The following is a 19,069-nucleotide window of genomic DNA, read 5'->3' as shown; positions in this document are numbered from 1 at the left end:
GGCCTCATTCTGTGGTAGTTCATGTCAGGAACCCTGTAACCCTCTGTGATGGCCATGACATCCCCTTTCCTGCAATCTATTATCCATGTGTGACTTTGTTTTATGCTGCCTCCCTTCTGGTGAGCCGCTCTCCTTGCTATTAGAGAGCTCCCTGTGTTACAGGTTTTGAGCCTCACCAAGAGGGAAATGTGAGTGCCTGGTGGATTGCTCTCCATCTCTGAATGTTCTTAGATGGTCATCTTGTGAATTGCCTACTGAATGGCCACCATGTAAATTGCCTATTTGATGTTTGCCCTCCCATGTTTATTTCCTGCACAAGCACTGCCTTTTAACCCTTCTATGGTCTAGTGCAGAGGTTCCCAAACGTGGTCCTCAAGGTTCCCCAACAGTCCAGGTTTTAGAAATATCCATGGTTGAGCACAGGTGACTTAATTAGTACCTCAGACAATATGATGTAACCACCTGTGCTCATCCATGGATATCTTTAAAACCTGAACTGTTGGGGAGAATTGAGATCTGTTGGGGACCTCTGGTCTAGTGTCATCTAAGTCTTAGCTTTGATTATTGCTTATCTGGGACTGCCAGACTATGCCTGAAGAAACATAAGCTATCTGCTTTAGTGCCACCCATCTGTTTCCAACCACATGGATCAGATGACGTGAGCACTTCTTTCTATCCCCAAAATGGCCACTACTCCCGGGTTTTCCTCATTGACTTCTCAACTCAAAACCTTCCCCCCTCTCCTGACTTGTGAGTGAATCCTGAATCTGATACTACTTTAACAGTCTGGACCATGCTTTCGGCTCTGTGGGTTGACCTGACACCAGAGAAGCTCCTATTTGGGAGCTCCATACTGAACTTTTAGAGATTGTCAGTCATAGGGACTACTTGAGAGACCAAGATGGGTGAATTGGTGGCTGCTCACATTGATCTGATCACAACACAGGACTCGACACAGTCTGGGATCTCCGTGCTCTAAGATAAAATCGCAGAACTGGGGGATCACTCTTGTAGAAATAATACCAAACTCTGGGGCTAATTCTGATTCAGTGGCCTATGCAGTTGACCAATGTTTTAGGTCTGCACACGTGTCCCAGTCACACAGCTCATGGTTGATAAGTGGTCACTAGCACTCCTGGTCCCTCTGTATCTTGCCTATTTTGTGGCCGACTATACACCATTAGTGTAGTCATAGGCTCCTGATCTCAGCTGTCAACATGACCATGACAGTTTCTTTCCAACTTGGAGGCCTGATAAACCCTTACAGAGGTGTTTTTGGTGTGCCCCTTTTGGCTGTGCTTCATGGAGTGGCCATCTAGGTGGGTTCTAGGTGAAGACTAAGGCATATGCAGACCCAAGCTGATCCGGAGACTAAATTATCCACATTAGAATGACAGAGTCAAACTGGCCGATCTCGCTCCCTTTAATAAGATTACTGAGGTCCAGCGCCAGCTACAGTTTAAGCGAAACGCGCGTCGGCGTTCACGCTATGTACCACTATGAAATAACAAAGTGATGTAATATATGTACCTGTAATTCATGTGAATGTTTGGACCATAAGTATTCTGATCTCACGCGATAGACGGCAGCTATTTACAAAATGTAATGAAACCTGAGTTAGGCTGACAGCCCTGAGCTAACGAGCGGAAGCAACCACCTGGCGGCTCTGAGCATATGAAAAAATAAATTTATCCGACTTAGTCTGCTAAGGGTCAGTGATTGCGATTAGATGGTTACAGTGAAAATAAATGTGTAAGTGTTCCATGTGGGCTAGACCTAAATTAAGTCACACATAATCCAGAAAGGAGCTGTTACAATAAATGTTGAATGTAGTCTAACATATGATTGAGCAATTATAGGTGTATACTGACCATTGCCCTGTGTGAATGAACGTCAGTAACTGCTGGAGTCTCTGAACGGGTGTAAATTAAATAATTTCGTCAGCTTAAGGTAACCATACATGGTGCGATAAAGCAGACGATCCGACGGATTGGTACGATTTGGCTGCTATATCGTACCATGTATGGGCATATCGGCCAGTGCGCGCACCCGTGGGGTCGTACCTGGGGATGCGATGTGCGATCCCATGCAGCACTATGCAGGGGAGAAGGGAGCCGGCATATCGGGCGGTTGGCCATCCGATCACTCTGTGTGTGGGGACCGTCCGATGTCGGTCGTCGGTTCCCCTGTCGAGTCGCACGGTTTGTATCGCACCATGTATGGGCGACTTTATAGTGATAATATCTAAATGTCTAATGAGGATCTCAATTGTATAGTGTGGACTAGATATAATCCATATCACACATGATCCGGAAAGGCACTGATACAATAAATGTAGATGAACACATGACTGAGTAATCACACGCTGACATTGATCATTGTAGTGGAAAATCTGAACATCTGAGTGATTAACGATCTTTATTTTGCCGATTTACATAATAGATGTGGATAAATCAACTGTGAAGACATAACACTAATTCCACCATATCTCACCTCTACCACAGAGAAGGTATCTGGGTAAATAGATATCGGGTGAAGAGAATATACATTTTTTTGGAGGCAGGGGGTACTCTTTTAGGAATCCTAATATCATCAGACGTTCCTGATCGCCTACAATCTAGCATTATATCCTGGCTGATAGCAAGTGTGTAGACAGGATATAGGGATAATAAACACACTACCCCTGATATACTGTATGAATCATATTATTGATTTGACTATCTTATTACCAATTTAGAATATACATCTATAACTAAGAAATCAGCTGCTGAGACTAATGGTGCGTACACACGGTCCGATTAAAATGGACGATATGAACGATAACAATATTGATCATATTGTGCATTTTTCATTGCCCAACGACCTGCGATGCGCGGGCACGTATGGTCGATATTGACCATCGCCCGTGCATGCAGGCCAACCTGGTTGATATTGACCAGGTTACTATAGGGACCAGCCATTGTTGATCACGGATCGCTATAGTCTTTGTTGATTTGGTGGTGTGCTGGATGATCTATATCGATCGTCCAGCACATCCGGGAGATCGAACAACGATATCGTTATCGATTGTCCAGTCTGTACGCACTATTATACCAACGATGGACAAGAGTACTGACATTTCATGAAATCTGTCTGAATCCAGAAATGATACACAAATACTACGATTGAAGCTACAATATAAAGTGCTTTTAATATAGAGCTGCCGTTATAGTGATGGAAGGATCGGTTTGGTGGAGCTAAAAATGTGTCATTCGAAACATTAGTAACAGTTTACAGTATACCTTGAGAACTGGAAACACTTTATAACTGGATAACACACGGATACAACTATTGAGATTGTAGGAAAACATATTTTTTATTTCAAAAGAAATCAGAGAGAGTCCAATGGGTGTTTATTATTTATAGATACAACTATTTGAAGGTAAGATATACACATAGATAAAAATAAAAATACAGGTACTAACCACTATACGAATTTGATCTCTGAAAAATAACAAAATAAATATGACTACTGGAACATAGCGATAAACTATATTTTATGTTGTGACAGAGAGGGTCTCTCCCACCTTCTGAGGAAAGGGTTAACCTCCCAGGGAGGAACCACACCCTCACCTCATTTAAGACCAGCTAAGGCGTAAAAACATGGTAAGTTGAGTTAATCAGTGGAAATGTGAGGGAGAGATTACACCTTTAGCAGCTCGCTCTATGCTGGACAATCTGAACCATGACTGTGCTGGGAATACTCTGCTTGTTTGAACTGCTGTCTCATGTAAGCTGATTTATTGTTCCTCAACTGTGTTTGCCTTATGTAAGAAGCCATTGCACTGGCTCTGCCTTTTCAAGCCTGGAATAAAAAGCTTACCTGTTTGCATCATCTCATTCTCCCATTGGTCGTCTGAACATACCCGCTACATATGTATATATACTTTTTACTTATTGGGTCAAGTTTCAGTATTTCTCTTAGGGTATTTGCCTCCTAAAAGCAATATATGTATTTTTATTAATACCAATAAGAGTTATACTTCAATTAATTTTGGTCCAGGTGCACTGCCAGTTAGAAGAAAAGAAAGAAGTCTTACGCGCTGATAGCCTAGAGTAAGTTTGGCGGTGGCACATCCCGGATGATCTGAACTAAATGATTAGATGACAATTTTGGGATTATTGGACCTATCTGTTATGGAAATATTTGATATTCAGACGAAATGTCATCTAAGAATACTAATTTGGTTTGGTCGTATAAACAGTAATATATAAACATTTCAAGGAAAGAACACCAATGGGATCTGAAGTAGCGAAATTAGTACCTAAACATTTTTGGTGTGTCCATATTTTCGTAGCCACTAGAGGTACTATTGCTCAGAATTGGGAGTCTCCTGTGCTTACTAAATTGTGTCCAAGGTTCCTAACTACTTTGAAATGCAGACACTTGGATTATCAGCCTGATCTCTACTAACGCACTGGTTCTCATGGCCTGAGTTTACTACTGATGGGTAGGGCTCTAATATTCTCAGACCTTCCCCTCCATTAACTAGGCTCCCGCGAGACCCCACTGAGCCCCCAGATACAATCACGAATGATATGTTTATTTCTATCAAACCAGCGCATACATCTGTAACATGAGAATTAGATAACATCTTTAAAGTCTTCAATAAAATTGTATGCATAGCAGCACCATCCCTTAATAGTTTGGGGAAGTTCTTTGATCCCATTAGTAAGGCTTCCCTAAATGAGTAGCCTCACCATGGACTAGACGCTGAAGGGCTGCCAAACTGTTGATGTCCAAAAGATGGCTTCCATTAAACCGTTAAAAACTCTTTTTGCTCCCCTGTGAGGCAGTGTAAAGCACTTGACACCCCCTCCTTAACTCAGAAAACTCTACACCCACTTCTGCTATAAAAGACTAGTGCCAAGGGCTGGCGCAAACCCGGTTCCCTACTCCAGAAGGACATGCTTATCTTATGAATGTGCCGCTGGTGCATGGTCAAAGACAAACCTAGGCACAATGGCTGGAGATAGGAAATGTAGGTCATAGTAGCACTGTAGACAACATGCTGCGAGTATGCTATACACTGTTCTATATATCCCATCTGTATCCAATATCTCCCCATAGGATGAATGGGAAAATACTGTAATGAATAAAATTTGTTACATACATTCCAACACAACATCAAAGAAAGGGGATCGGTATGAAATACTGCCGGACACATGTCCAGCTGTTCAAATCCCAATGCTGGAATACCGGCACCAGTGAAGATCCCGACAGCAGCTAAGGTACTAACTAATCTAACCACCCACCTAACCCTCCCTTAGGGGTGCCAAAACCTAACCCCTCCTTCCCCACAGCAAAAACAACCCTCCCGGGGAGGTGCCTAACTCTAGCCTCCCCCCGGGGGTGACTAACACCCCCCTTCCCCTAGCCTAATCCTAACCCTCCCGGGGTGGTCCCTAACCCTAAGCTCCACCAGGAGCCCTTAACCTAATCCTCCCCCCCCACGGCTGTCCATGCCTGGCTTACCTTCGATCGGGATGCCGGGCGTCGGACTCGTAGATAAAATTGCAAGCGTCGGGATTTCGACACCGGTCATTGGACCCTTGCCAAGATTAGACAGTCGGGATCCCGACTGCATACCACAGAAAGCACAACTGTCACCAATACAGAGTGCATATGTGCGTTTAGAAGCTTTTCATAAAGTATCAATGTCTGGATGGTAATGATAAAACATTACTATAACTGTGAAACTGGAGCTTTGATAGGAAATGGTCTCTAACTTATGTGAGTGCTCTGATGTATTACAAGATATGATTTCTGTGCAAAACATTTCCCACACTCAGAGCATGGAAATGGTTTCTCACCAGTGTGACATCTCTGATGTCTAACAAGTGCTGATTTCAGTATGAAACATTTCCCACACTCAGAGCATGAAAATGGCTTTTCACCCGTGTGACGTCTCTGATGTCTAACAAGATCTGATTTCTGCATAAAACATTTTCCACATTCAGAACATGGAAATGGTTTCTCTTGTGTGTGACTTTTCTGATGTATTGCAAGATGTGATATTTGTGTAAAACTTTTCCCACATTGAGAACACGAAAATGGTTTCTCACCTGTGTGAAGTCGCAGATGTCTATCAAGATCTGCTTTCCACGTAAAACATTTCCCACACTCGGCACATGGAAATGGCCTCTCACCTGTGTGATGTCTCTGATGTTTAACAAGATGTGATTTGTGTGTAAAACATTTCCCACACTCAAAACATTGAACTGTTTTCTCACCTGTGTGAGTTCTCTGATGTGTAACAAGATCTTGTATCTGTGTAAAACATTTCCCACACTCAGAACATGGAAATGGCTTCACAGCTGTGTGACGTCTCTGATGTGCAACAAGAGCTGATTTCTGTGTAAAACATTTTCCACACTCAGAACATGAAAATGGTTTCTCCCCTGTGTGACTTCTCTCATGTCTAACGAGATGTGATTTCTGAGTAAAACATTTCCCACACTCAGAGCATGGAAATGGTTTCTCCCCTGTGTGAGTTCTCTGATGTGTAACAAGAGATGATTTCAGTGTAAACCGTTTCCCACACTCAGGACATGAAAATGGCCTCTCACCTGTGTGACTTCTCTCATGTGTATCAAGATCTGATTTCTCTTTAAAACATTTTCTACACTCAGAACAAGAAAATGGCTTCTTCTCTGTGTGAAGTCTTTGATGTCTAACAAGCGAGAATTTCCGTGCAAAACATTTATCACATTCAGAACATGGAAATACTCTATCATTTCTATGAGCTGCACTGTGTGTTAGAGTATCAGCATTATCAGGAGAACATTCTCCAGGATTAGAGGAATCACGAGATAGATCGGCAATATGAAGTGCTGGATGTGTATTGAGGGAATTGGAGGATTCTCCTGTAGCATCCCGGGAGCTTTTATCTTCCATTTTAAAAGCTGAAGACAAAATAAGATGTCGTTCTGAAGTCTTCATGATTTTGTGTCCATCAGCTGGAAAATAAAATGTATGGAAATAGTTTTACTTTTTAGAAATCGAGCAATTTCTATACTATGAGTTTGAGAGGTGTAATATCTTAACTTAAAATTGTAAACAACAAACTTTCTGTAAAATATGGACAAAGAGAATGAAGAAAATATAACGTGTGTTAGGAAAAACAAGAAAACAGTCAAACTGAGACTTCTAGTTCCGGAGGACACAGAGTGAGCAGCATCTTCTCTCGGCTCCATGGTTTTTCAGCTTCGAGCCGCCATACAGTAGTTACTGACATACCGTTGGTAGACTTTTGGTACCCACCTAAGTGTTTGAAAAGGTACCTGGCCTCCATGATGCCTGCCAAACAGCAGCTGTCCTAGTCTGAGAAAAGCTGTCCCACCTCGAATATGTCCGCCAGGACTTCAAGAGATGCCAGAGCTAGACATCTGTGTTCTGAGAGACAGCTACAGGACCCACCAACCCGCTCTCTCCATCATCACCAGGCGCAGGTATTGTGCCCCCCCCCCCCCCGTTTCTTATGGGGACATTGTACAAGATATTATAAAGATTGTAAGCCCCTTGCTAAAAGAACAAGCAAAAGAGCAGACTGCAGAGATACAACAAGCAGTTACAAATATCAAAGGGCAGATCCAACAACTAGCCCAAAGGGTGTCCGTGGTGAAACACAAGGTGGGAGAAACTTTCCAAGATATCACCGCTTTGAAAACCACAGGCTCCTCGATTACGGAAGACTGACTTGGGTAAAATTGGATGATCTATTAAATAGATTACACTACAATTATTTAAAAATTGTGGGACAATGTAAAACACTGAAAAAGTCCATGTTAACCCATTTTTTGTGATCCACGCTTCTAGAAATAATGATTATACAAGATACCTGCACTGATCTAATCATAAAGTTTGTCCATAGGACAGGATCCTTCTGACCACAACAAGCTGAAAGCCCTGCAGACTGTGGCTGGTAACACACAGTGACATGATATGAGGAGGAGAGCAGTAGTATAATAGGGGCTGATAGCTCAAGATGTATGAGATACACCAGAGAGTGTGGGGAGGAGACTGGTCAGATCTCTGGGCTGGTAACACACAGTGACATGATGTGAGGGGGAGAGCAGGAGTATAATAGGGGCTGATGTCTCCTGATGTATGAGATACACCACAGAGTGTGGGGAGGAGACTGGTCAGATCTCTGGGCTGGTAACATACAGTGACATGATGTGAAGAGGAGAGCAGGAGTATAATAGGGGCTGATGGCTCCTGATGTACAGTCAGGTGCATAAATATTGGGACATTGATAGAATTTTCATATTTTGGCCTCTATTCACCACCACAATGGCTTTGAAATGAAACAAACAAGATGTGCTTTAACTGCAGACTTTCAGATTTAATTTGAGGGTAATTACATCCAAATCAGGTGAACGGTGTAGGAATTACAACGGTTCTATATGTGCCTCCCACTTTTTAAGGGGCCAAAAGTAATGGGACTATCAACTAAAAAGCTATTTCATGGACAGGTGTGGGCTATTCCCTTGTTATTTCATTATCAATTAAGCAGGTAAAAGGTCTGGAGTTGATTCTAGGTGTGGCATTTGCATTTGGAATCAACTGCTGTCGACTCTCAATATGAGATCCAAAGAGCTGTCACTATCAGTGAAGCAAGACATCATTAGGCTGAAAAATCAAAACAAATCCATCAGAGAGATAGCAAAAACATTAGGTGTGGCCAAATCAACTGTTTGGAACATTCTTAAAAAGAAAGAACGCACCGGAGAGCTCAGCAACACCGGAAGACCACGTAAAACAACTGTGGTGGATGAAAGAAGAATTATTTCCCTGGTGAAGAAAAACCCCTTCACAACAGTTGGCCAAATCAAGAACACTCTCCAGGAGGTAGGTGTATATGTGTCAAAGTCAACAATCAAGAGAAGACTTCACAAGAGTAAATATAGAGGGTTCACCACAAGATGTAAACCATTGGTGAGCCTCAAAAACAGGAAGACCAGATTAGAGTTTGCCAAACAACATCTAAAAAAGCCATTACAGTTCTGGAACAACATCCTATGGACAGATGAGACAATCAACTTGTACCAGAGTGATGGGAAGAGAAGAGTACGGAGAAGGAAAGGAACTGCTCATGATCCAAAACATACCACCTCATCAGTGAAGCATGGTGGTGGTAGTGTCATGGCGTGGGCATGTATGGCTGCCAATGGAACTGGTTCCCTTGTATTTATTGATGATGTGACTGCTGACAAAAGCAGCAGAATGAATCCTGAAGTGTTTCGGGCAATATTATATGCTCATAGTCAGTCAAATGCTTCAGAACTCATTGGACGGCGCTTCACAGTGCAGATGGACAATGACCCGAAGCATACTGCAAAAGCAACCAAAGAGTTTTTTAAGGCTAAAAAGTGGAATGTTATGCAATCCCATGACCTGAATCCGATTGAGCATGCATTTCACTTGATGAAGACAAAACTGAAGGGAATATGCCCCAAGAACAAGCAGGAACTGAAGACATTTGCAGTAGAGGCCTGGCAGAGCATCACCAGGGATGAAACCCAGCGTCTAGTGATGTCTATGCGTTCCAGACTTCAGGCTGTAATTACCTGCAAAGGATTTGCAACAAAGTATTAAAAAAGTGAAAGTTAGATTTAGGATTGTTTAGTTTGTCCCATTACTTTTGGCCCCTTAAAAAGTGGGAGGCACATATAGACACCGTTGTAATTCCTACACCGTTCACCTGATTTGGATGTAATTAACCTCAAATTAAATCTGAAAGTCTGCAGGTAAAGCACATCTTGTTTGTTTCATTTCAAAGCCTTTGTGGTGGTGAATAGAGGCCAAAATATGAAAATTCTGTCAATGTCCCAATATTTATGCACCTGACTGTATGAGATACACCAGAGAGTGTGGGGAGGAGACTGGTCAGATCTCTGGGCTGGTAACACACAGTCATATGATGTGAGGGGAGAGCAGGAGTATAATAGGGGCTGATGGCTCCTGACTCCTCCATTGGGCAGATACTTTTCCCTCATTAGTCTGTACTGACAGAGGAGGGTACATGATAAGAGCTTTCTATAGTGACTGAGCAAAGTAGAATATGTCTCTCTTTTTTTAAAATAAGTGTTTATTACTCACCAGTGCTGATATCTGTAGGGCTTTCCTCCTCCTTACACTGCTGATCACCCCTCACATACGTCTCTTCTTCTCCCTCTATATCTTCTGTCTTCATATTAGTCACATACGTTTTTTTTTCTCCCTCTATATGTTCAACCTTTATATCAGTCACATATGTCTCTTCTTTTTCTTCACCCTAAATAACCCACAAATCAATAACAGTTTAGCAATACACGATTTTATTTAGATAAAAATATAAGACACACACAGATTCTCTACAGATCATATAGTGACAGTCACATTGGTATATTGGTGAGACCCTAAATCCCAACTACCTGATGCTCCTGTAGGATCCGGTGATTCTCCTCTGTACAATCCTGGGAATAAAGAGGACGGGGACATCTCTCTGGGGTATTTCTGTTACTCGGTCCATCTGTAGGAGACATACACTGACTGAGTACATTTTATATATGTGATTATCAGATTATGTGTACTATAGGGGGCCCCCATACCTGGTCTCCCCTGTACATTAAATGACAGTCTCCTCTTACCCAGTGATGTGAGGGGCCAGTGATTCTCCATCATCATGTCCTTGTACAGACCCTTGTGCTCCTCTATATACTCCCACTCCTCCATGGAGAAGTATACAGTGACATCCTCACACCTTATAGGAACCTGACACACAAAATGATACAGTCATCACCCAGACACATCCTCTGGTGTTACTGTATAATGTCCCATTCCCAGCAGTCACCTCTCCAGTCAGCAGCTGAATGATCTTATTGGTGAGTTCCAGGATCTTCTGGTCATTGTGTCTCTCATGAATCAGTGAGTGAGGTGGCGGCACCGTGATGGGGCTCTGGGTCCTGTTCAATCCTCCTAACACACGGGGACGGCTGCTGGGTGTCTCAAATTCACTGGATGTCTTCTTCACTACTGTGTATGCCTGTGTATTGGGGAGAGACATCAAATATCACTGCATAAACTCCCAGATCCCCTCACCTCCCCAGTCATGTCCCTGTATTATTACTAAATAGATATACATAAATTATGTCACTGTGACACTCCCAGACCCTCTCACCTCCCCAGTCATGTCCCTGTATTATTACTATAGATATAAGTGATGTCACAGTGACACTCCCAGATCCCCTCACCTCCCCAGTCATGTCCCTGTATTATTACTATAGATATAAGTGATGTCACTGTGACACCCCCAGATCCCCTCACCTCCCCAGTCATGTCCCTGTATTATTACTATAGATATAAGTGATGTCACTGTGACACTCCCAGGTCCCCTCACCTCCCCAGTCATGTCCCTGTATTATTACTATAGATATAAGTGATGTCACTGTGACGCTCCCAGATCCCCTCACCTCCCCAGTCATGTCCCTGTATTATTACTATAGATATAAGTGATGTCACAGTGACACTCCCAGATCCCCTCACCTCCCCAGTCATGTTCCTGTATTATTACTATAGATATAAGTGATGTCACTGTGACACTCCCAGATCCTCTCACCTCCCCAGTCATGTCCCTGTATTATTACTATAGATATAAGTGATGTCACTGTGACACTCCCAGATCCCCTCACCTCCCCAGTCATGTCCCTGTATTATTACTATAGATATAAGTGATGTCACTGTGATACCCCCAGATCCCCTCACCTCCCCAGTCATGTCCCTGTATTATTACTATAGATATAAGTGATGTCACTGTGACACTCCCAGATCCCCTCACCTCCCCAGTCATGTCCCTGTATTATTACTATAGGTATAAGTGATGTCACTGTGACACTCCCAGATCCCCTCACCTCCCCAGTCATGTCCCTGTATCATTACTAAAAATATAAGTGATATCACTGTGACACTCCCAGATCCTCTCACCTCCCCAGTCATGTCCCTGTATTATTACTATAGATATGAGATGTCACTGTGACACCCCCAGATCCCCTCACCTCCCCAGTTATGTCCCTGTATTATTACTATAGATATAAGTGATGTCACTGTGACACTCCCAGATCCTCTCACCTCCCCAGTCATGTCCCTGTATTATTACTATAGATATAAGTGATGTCACTGTGACACTCCCAGATCCCCTCACCTCCCCAGTCATGTCCCTGTATTATTACTATAGATATAAGTGATTTCACTGTGACACTCCCAGATCCTCTCACCTCCCCAGTCATGTCCCTGTATTATTACTATAGATATAAGTGATGTCACTGTGACACTCCCAGATCCCCTCACCTCCCCAGTCATGTCCCTGTATTATTACTATAGGTATAAGTGATGTCACTGTGACACCCCCAGATCCCCTCACCTCCCCAGTCATGTCCCTGTATTATTACTAAAAATATAAGTGATATCACTGTGACACTCCCAGATCCTCTCACCTCCCCAGTCATGTCCCTGTATTATTACTAAAGATATAAGTGATGTCACTGTGACACTACCAGATCCCCTCACCTTCCCAGTCATGTCCACATATTTATTATTACTATAGATATAAGTGATGTCACTGTGACATCCCCAGATCCCCTCACCTCCCCAGTCATGTCCCTGTATTATTACTATAGATATAAGTGATGTCACTGTGACATCCCCAGATCCCCTCACCTCCCCAGTCATGTCCCTGTATTATTACTAAAGATATAAGTGATGTCACTGTGACACTACCAGATCCCCTCACCTCCCCAGTCATGTCCTTGTATTATTACTATAGATATAAGTGATGTCACTGTGACACTCCCAGATCCCCTCACCTCCCCAGTCATGTCCCTGTATTATTACTATAGATATAAGTGATTGTCACTGTGACACTCCCAGATCCTCTCACCTCCCCAGTCATGTCCCTGTATTATTACTATAGATATAAGTGATGTCACTGTGACACTCCCAGATCCCCTCACCTCCCCAGTCATGTCCCTGTATTATTACTATAGATATAAGTGATGTCACTGTGACATCCCCAGACCCTCTCACCTCCCCAGTCAAGTCCCTGTATTATTATTATAGATATAAGTGATGTCACTGTGACATCCCCAGACCCTCTCACCTCCCCAGTCAAGTCCCTGTATTATTATTATAGATATAAGTGATATCACTGTGACACTCCCAGATCCCCTCACCTCCCCAGTCATGTCCCTGTATTATTACTATAGATATAAGTGATGTCACTGTGACACTCCCAGATCCTCTCACCTCCCCAGTCATGTCCCTGTATTATTACTATAGATATAAGTGATGTCACTGTGACACCCCCAGATCCTCTCACCTCCCCAGTCATGTCCCTGTATTATTACTATAGATATAAGTGATGTCACTGTGACACTGCCAGATCCCCTCACCTCACCAGTCCTGTCCCTGTATTATTACTATAGGTATAAGTGATGTCACTGTGACACTCCCAGATCCCCTCCCCTCCCCAGTCCTGTCCCTGTATTATTACTATAGATATAAGTGATGTCACTGTGACACTCCCAGATCCCCTCCCCTCCCCAGTCATGTCCCTGTATTATTACTATAGATATAAGTGATGTCACTGTGATACCCCCAGATCCCCTCACCTCCCCAGTCATGTCCCTGTATTATTACTATAGATATAAGTGATGTCACTGTGACACTCCCAGATCCCCTCACCTCCCCAGTCATGTCCCTGTATTATTACTATAGATATAAGTGATGTCACTGTGATACCCCCAGATCCCCTCACCTCCCCAGTCATGTCCCTGTATTATTACTATAGATATAAGTGATGTCACTGTGACACTCCCAGATCCCCTCACCTCCCCAGTCATGTCCCTGTATTATTACTATAGATATAAGTGATGTCACAGTGACACTCCCAGATCCCCTCACCTCCCCAGTCATGTCCCTGTATTATTACTATAGATATAAGTGATGTCACTGTGACACTCCCAGATCCCCTCACCTCCCCAGTCATGTCCCTGTATTATTACTATAGATATAAGTGATGTCACTGTGACATCCCCAGACCCTCTCACCTCCCCAGTCATGTCCCTGTATTATTACTATGTATATAAGTGATATCACTGTGACACTCCCATATCCCCTCACCTCCCCAGTCATGTCCCTGTATTATTACTATAGATATAAGTGATGTCACTGTAACACTCCCAGATCCCCTCACCTCCCCAGTCATGTCCCTGTATTATTACTATAGATATAAGTGATGTCACTGTGACACTGCCAGATCCCCTCACCTCACCAGTCCTGTCCCTGTATTATTACTATAGGTATAAGTGATGTCACTGTGACACTCCCAGATCCCCTCCCCTCCCCAGTCCTGTCCCTGTATTATTACTATAGATATAAGTGATGTCACTGTGACACTCCCAGATCCCCTCCCCTCCCCAGTCATGTCCCTGTATTATTACTATAGATATAAGTGATGTCACTGTGATACCCCCAGATCCCCTCACCTCCCCAGTCATGTCCCTGTATTATTACTATAGATATAAGTGATGTCACTGTGACACTCCCAGATCCCCTCACCTCCCCAGTCATGTCCCTGTATTATTACTATAGATATAAGTGATGTCACTGTGATACCCCCAGATCCCCTCACCTCCCCAGTCATGTCCCTGTATTATTACTATAGATATAAGTGATGTCACTGTGACACTCCCAGATCCCCTCACCTCCCCAGTCATGTCCCTGTATTATTACTATAGATATAAGTGATGTCACAGTGACACTCCCAGATCCCCTCACCTCCCCAGTCATGTCCCTGTATTATTACTATAGATATAAGTGATGTCACTGTGACACTCCCAGATCCCCTCACCTCCCCAGTCATGTCCCTGTATTATTACTATAGATATAAGTGATGTCACTGTGACATCCCCAGACCCTCTCACCTCCCCAGTCATGTCCCTGTATTATTACTATGTATATAAGTGATATCACTGTGACACTCCCATATCCCCTCACCTCCCCAGTCATGTCCCTGTATTATTACTATAGATATAAGTGATGTCACTGTAACACTCCCAGATCCCCTCACCTCCCCAGTCATGTCCCTGTATTATTACTATAGATATAAGTGATGTCACTGTGACATCCCCAGACCCTCTCACCTCCCCAGTTAGCAGGTAGATGATCTCCATGGCGATATGTAATATCCTCTCAGTCATGTCACTCCTGTCTGTGTCCATCTTCAGTGAATCAGTGATGTGTCTCATCCTCACATAGTGTCCAATAAAAACCTTGGTTCTTCACAGCTGGATTATTTAGGAATCAATAGAACTATAATAAACATCACAGAGAATACATGTAACATAATCAGCTATGAAATACTAAGTGATCAGTACGTCTCCTCTTTCCACTAAGCCGTAGAGCCCTGAGCAGTGTCTGTCACCAGAGGCTGCTCCCCTATATAATTATAATAACAGGAATCCATAGGCTGCTCCACTTGTATAATAATAATGATAATAACAACAACAGGATACCACAGCCTGCTTCCTATGTATAATAATAACAGGACACCATAGGCTGCTCCCCTGTATAATCATAACAATAATAACAACTTGACACCAGAGGTCGCTAGCACTGTGTAATAAAAACAGCACACTGCAGGCTGCTTCTCCTATATAAAAATAATAATAATAATAATAACAGGACACTACAGGCTGCTCCCCCTGTACATAATAACAGGACACCACAGGCTACTCTACCTGTAAAATAATATCAGAAAACCTCAGCCTGCTCCCCCTGTATAATAATAACAGGACACCACAGGCTGCTTCCCTTGTATAACAACAGGATATACACAGGCCGCTCCACCTGTAAAGTAATAATAAACTCCAGACACCATAGGCTGATCCCCCTTATTAATAATAATAATAACAACAACAACACACCACTGGCTCTCCCTTTTTATAATGATAATAGAAGAACACCAGAGGCTGCTCCCCCTATATAATAATAATTATAGTAATTGGGCACCATATGCTGCTTCATCTTTATAATAACAACAACAGAACACAACAGCAACTCCATTGTATAATAATAACAGGACAACACATGCTGCTTTCCCTTATATTAATAATAACAGGAGACCATAGGCTGCTTTCCCTGTATAAAAATAACAAGACACAAGAGACTGCACCCCCTTGTAAAATTAATAACAAGACACAACAGGCTGCTTCCCATATATATTAATTAAAGGACACCACAAGCTGCTCTCCCTGTATAAAAATTATAACAACATTCTTCACTGGACACCAAAGGCAGCTCCCCTGTATAATAATAATAATAAACCACAGGCTACTCCTCTTTTATTTTACTAATAATAAAATGACACAACAGACTGCTTCCACTATATAATAATAATAATAATAATATTATTATTATTATATAGTTGAAGCAGTCTGTTGTGTCATTTTATTATTAGTAAAATAAAAGAGGAGCAGCCTGTGGTTTATTTTTAATAATAATAATATTATAATACAATGGAAAGACGAGTCATTTTATTAATAATATAATACAAGAGGAGCAGCCTGTCGTGTATTATTAATACAGTGGGAGCAGCCTGTAGTGTCCTGTTGTTAATATGATGTATTATTATTAATAATAAATTATATTAACAAAGGACACTATTGGCTGCTCCTGCTGTATAAATAATACACGACAGGCTGCTCCTCTTGTATTATGATGATAATTAAATGACAACAACATAATAGAAACTCCTCTACAAATAATATTAATAGGACAACAAATACTGCTCACACTGGATATTAATAATAATAATATTATTATTAACAAGAGGCTGCGGCTCCTCTATAAATAATAATACAAATAATAATAAAAAAAGGACAACAAAGGCTGCTCCCCCTCTATAAATAATAATATTAATGATAATATGACACCACAGACAGCTCACTCTGTATAATAGTAATTATAATTAAATAATAACTAATGGGACACCACCAACTGCTCATCTTGTATAATATAAATTATAGGATACCATAGGATGATAGATCTATGTAATAATAATCATAATAATAATTACAAATACAACAAGACAACACAAGCTGCTGCCCCTGTATAATAATAAAAACAGGACACCACAGGCTGCTCTCCCTGTATAAAATATTAGTAAGAGGACACCACAGGCTGCTACCCCTGTATAATATTAACAAAAGGACACCACAGGCTGCTCCCCCTGTATAATAATAGGACACCACAGGCTGCTCCCCCTGAAAAATAATATTAATAACATGACACCACAGGCTGCTCCCCCTCTATAATAATAACAACAGGACACCACAGACTGCTCCCCCTGTATAATAATAACAGGACACCACAGGTTACTCCCCCTGAATAATAATATTAATAACATGACACCACAGGCTGCTTCCCCTGTATAATAATATTAATAATAACATGACACCACAGGCTGCTCTCCCTGTATAATAATAATAACAAGACACCACAGGCTGCTCTCCCTGTATAATAATAATAACAACAAGAACATGACACCACAGGCTGCTCTCCCCGTATAATAATAATAATAATAACAACATCAACATGACACCACAGGCTGCTCCCCCTGTATAATAATATTAATAATAACATGACACCACAGGCTGCTCTCCCTGTATAATAACAATAATAACAAGACACCACAGGCTGCTCTCCCTGTATAATAATAATAACAACAACAACATGACACCACAGGCTGCTCTCCCTGTATAATAATAATAATAATAATAACAACAACAACATCATGACACCACAGGCTGCTCCCCCTGTATAATAATAATAATAACATGACACCACAGGCTGCTCTCCCTGTATAATAATAATAACAACAAGAACATGACACCACAGGCTGCTCTCCCTGTATAATAATAATAATAATAACAACATCAACATGACACCACAGGCTGCTCCCCCTGTATAATAATATTAATAATAACATGACACCACAGGCTGCTCTCCCTGTATAATAATAATAACAACAACAACATGACACCACAGGCTGCTCTCCCTGTATAATAATAATAATAATAATAACAACAACAACAACATCATGACACCACAGGCTGCTCCCCCTGTATAATAATAATAATAACATGACACCACAGGCTGCTCTCCCTGTATAATAATAATAACAGGACACCACAGGCTGCTCCTCCTGTATAATAATAACAGGACACCACAGGCTGCTCTCCCTGTATAATAATAACAGGACACCACAGGCTGCTCTCCCTGTATAATAATAACAGGACACCACAGGCTGCTCCCCCTGTATAATATTAATAACATGACACCACAGGCTGCTCCCCCTCTATAATAATAATAACAGGACACCACAGGCTGCTCCCCCTGTATAATAATAATAATAACAGGACACCACAAGCTGCTCCCCCTGTATAATAATAACAACAGGACACCACAAGCTGCTCCCCCTGTATAATAATAACAGGAGACCACAGGCTACTTTTCCCTGTATATATGACACCACGGGCTGCTCCCCCTGTATAAAGGACACCACAAGCTGCTCCCCCTGTATATAGGTCACCATTACCTGCTGCGGCCGCTTTTCTACCTCCTTCCAAGTGGAGAACCGGAAACAGATTCAAGAAAGACCGGAAGTCAGTTTGGACCGCACAGCCGGAAGTAATGGTGGAACGCACAGTGCGAAAGTGTTGGTGGACCGCACAGAACGGAAGTGAGGGTGAAACGCACAGGTAGGAATTGATGGTGGAACGCATAGGGCGGAAGTGTTGGTGGAACGCACTAAGTGAAAAGGGGGGGTGTAGGGTCCCCCGGGTGAGGGGAACACAGAGCCTGGCGGGGGGTTTGTACATACAGACAGTGAGAGAGAGCTGAATGTATGTAACATGCTTTATACAGGGAGCTGCTGTGTATACCGTCCCTCTATATACCATGTGCCTCCTCCCTGCCCCCTATTTATTG

The 19,069-nt window shown here is 42.3% G+C and overlaps 1 protein-coding gene across 1 annotated transcript; it reads right to left on the bottom strand.

Annotated features, from left to right (window-relative positions):
* Positions 1–3,324: 3,324 nt before the first annotated feature.
* On the bottom strand, positions 3,325–18,723 carry LOC148512047 (uncharacterized). The gene is made up of 7 exons (XM_088482350.1): positions 18,678–18,723; positions 15,223–15,391; positions 10,878–11,069; positions 10,675–10,798; positions 10,459–10,556; positions 10,145–10,319; positions 3,325–6,999 (listed from the first exon to the last, which is right to left on the bottom strand). Exons 2-7 carry the CDS (start codon positions 15,325–15,327, stop codon positions 5,765–5,767), a joined length of 1,929 nt encoding a protein of 642 aa, XP_088338476.1. The 5' UTR covers positions 15,328–15,391; positions 18,678–18,723; the 3' UTR covers positions 3,325–5,764.
* Between the last annotated feature and the right edge of the window lie 346 nt (positions 18,724–19,069).

This window comes from Taudactylus pleione, unplaced genomic scaffold (assembly GCF_031769625.1).
Source record: "Taudactylus pleione unplaced genomic scaffold, aTauple2 ptg000285l, whole genome shotgun sequence".
Classification (NCBI taxonomy): Eukaryota; Metazoa; Chordata; class Amphibia; order Anura; family Myobatrachidae; genus Taudactylus; species Taudactylus pleione.
The sequence above is the reverse complement of the archived record's forward strand: the minus strand, read 5'-3'. Positions and strand labels throughout refer to the sequence as shown.